Raw genomic sequence first — 1608 nt, 5'->3', positions numbered from 1 at the left:
AATGAAAGGCAATTAGAATCTCAGGAGACGAGAGAAAGAAAATGGGTCAAAGGCAATTTTGATAAGAATTTGGTTGAGAATTTCCCAGGGCCGATGAAAGATACACATCCTCAGATTCAAGAAATGTTATAAATCCCAAGCAAGATTAATTAAAAGAATTACACTATTATGTTTCATAGTGAAACTGCAGGCAATCAAGGCACAATGAAAAATATTGGAAACAAAGAAAATGGTTATTTTTCAAAAGGATAACAGACTGAGAGCTGACTTTTTAACAAGAGCAAGAAAGTTGAAAGAGAACATAAATGTCATTTCAATATGCTGAAGGTAATAATTGCCAACTTGGATTTTAATATACCGATAAAGCATTCTTCACAAATAGAGGCAAAATGAATTATATTTTCAACAAAAAAAAATGAGAGACTTCACCAGCAACAGACTTTCGCTAAGTTTTTTGAAGGATATTCTTTAGGCAGAAGGAAAATAATTCTTGATGGATGGTCTAAATGTTAGAAGCAATAATAAGCAGCAAAACAAGTGGTAAATATGTGTCAATGCAAAGGAACATCGATTATGTAGAAAAACAGTAATTTTTATGGTTAAAAATATAGAGAATTAAAATATCCAATAAGAAATGCATATAAACTATAAGGACATAAACAGAGCTAAAGTGATCTATGTTTCTTGCATTATCCAGGAAGAGAGTAAAGATGTTGATAAATGTAAAGTGCATGGCTTTTCTCAGAACACCATTTAGCACTCCTTGTGCAGGTCTGCTCATATTGTTTTTTTTGAGTTATTGTTTGTATGAAAAAGCATTTATTCTTCGTGTTTCGTTATGTTCTTGCTGGGTAGTGAATTTGGGAAGACAGTGTTTGTCTTTGAACACTGTCGAGTTGTCACTTCATTGTCTTTTGGCTTGCGTGGTTTCTGAAGAGAATTCTGCAATTCTTTTCTTTGTTCCTTTGTGTGTAATTTCTCCTTTTGCTCTGGCTGCCTTCAAGATTTCTCTTTATCTTTGGTTTTCACCAGTTTGAATATGAAGTATCCATATTTGTTTTATTTATTTTGGGTAGTTACTATTCTCTCTCTCTCTGTCTCTCTCTCAATGCCTTCCTCCCACACTCCCCCCACCTCTCCTTTTTGGATTACAAGTATATTATTAATAGAGCATTCAATAATCTCCCACAGTTCGTGGACGCTCTGTTCTTCACCCTCACTTTTTTTCTTTGTGTATCAGTTCACATAACTTCTACTGACATATCTTCAGGTTCCTAGATTCTTCCCTCACCTGTGTCATGTCTACTCCTGAGCCCCTTGAAAAAGCATCTTTTACCTTTGCTGTTTTTTTTTTTATTTCTAGCATTCAAATATGATTGTTTCTTACAGTTTTTATGTCTGCTGCAATTCCTGTCTTTTCATGAGAGATGTCAACATTTTTTCCTAGAGAATTTAACATACTAATAATTATTTTAAATTAGCTGAATATTATAGTTTCTGGGTTATATTTGAATCTTACAGTTTTTATGTCTGCTGCAATTCCTATCTTTTCATGAGAGATGTCAACATTTTTTCCTAGACAATTTAACATACTAATAATTATTTTAA

General features: G+C 33.0%; 1 protein-coding gene across 1 annotated transcript in view; it reads left to right on the top strand.

The window, feature by feature from the left end:
- LOC105821316 (disintegrin and metalloproteinase domain-containing protein 32-like) overlaps positions 1 to 1608 on the top strand; it is a gene marked incomplete at its 5' end in the record, with an annotated part of 177515 nt that overhangs the window by 13406 nt on the left and 162501 nt on the right. The window contains one exon of the mRNA XM_012658013.1: positions 698 to 704. Within this exon, the coding sequence (XP_012513467.1) occupies positions 698 to 704 (7 nt within the window). The remainder of the gene's footprint in view (positions 1 to 697; positions 705 to 1608) is intronic.

The sequence above is a fragment of the Propithecus coquereli genome, unplaced genomic scaffold (genome assembly GCF_000956105.1).
Source record: "Propithecus coquereli isolate 6110/MARCELLA unplaced genomic scaffold, Pcoq_1.0 Scaffold568, whole genome shotgun sequence".
Lineage (NCBI taxonomy): Eukaryota > Metazoa > Chordata > Mammalia > Primates > Indriidae > Propithecus > Propithecus coquereli.
Note: the sequence above shows the minus strand (reverse complement) of the source record. Positions and strands in the feature narration are given on the sequence as shown.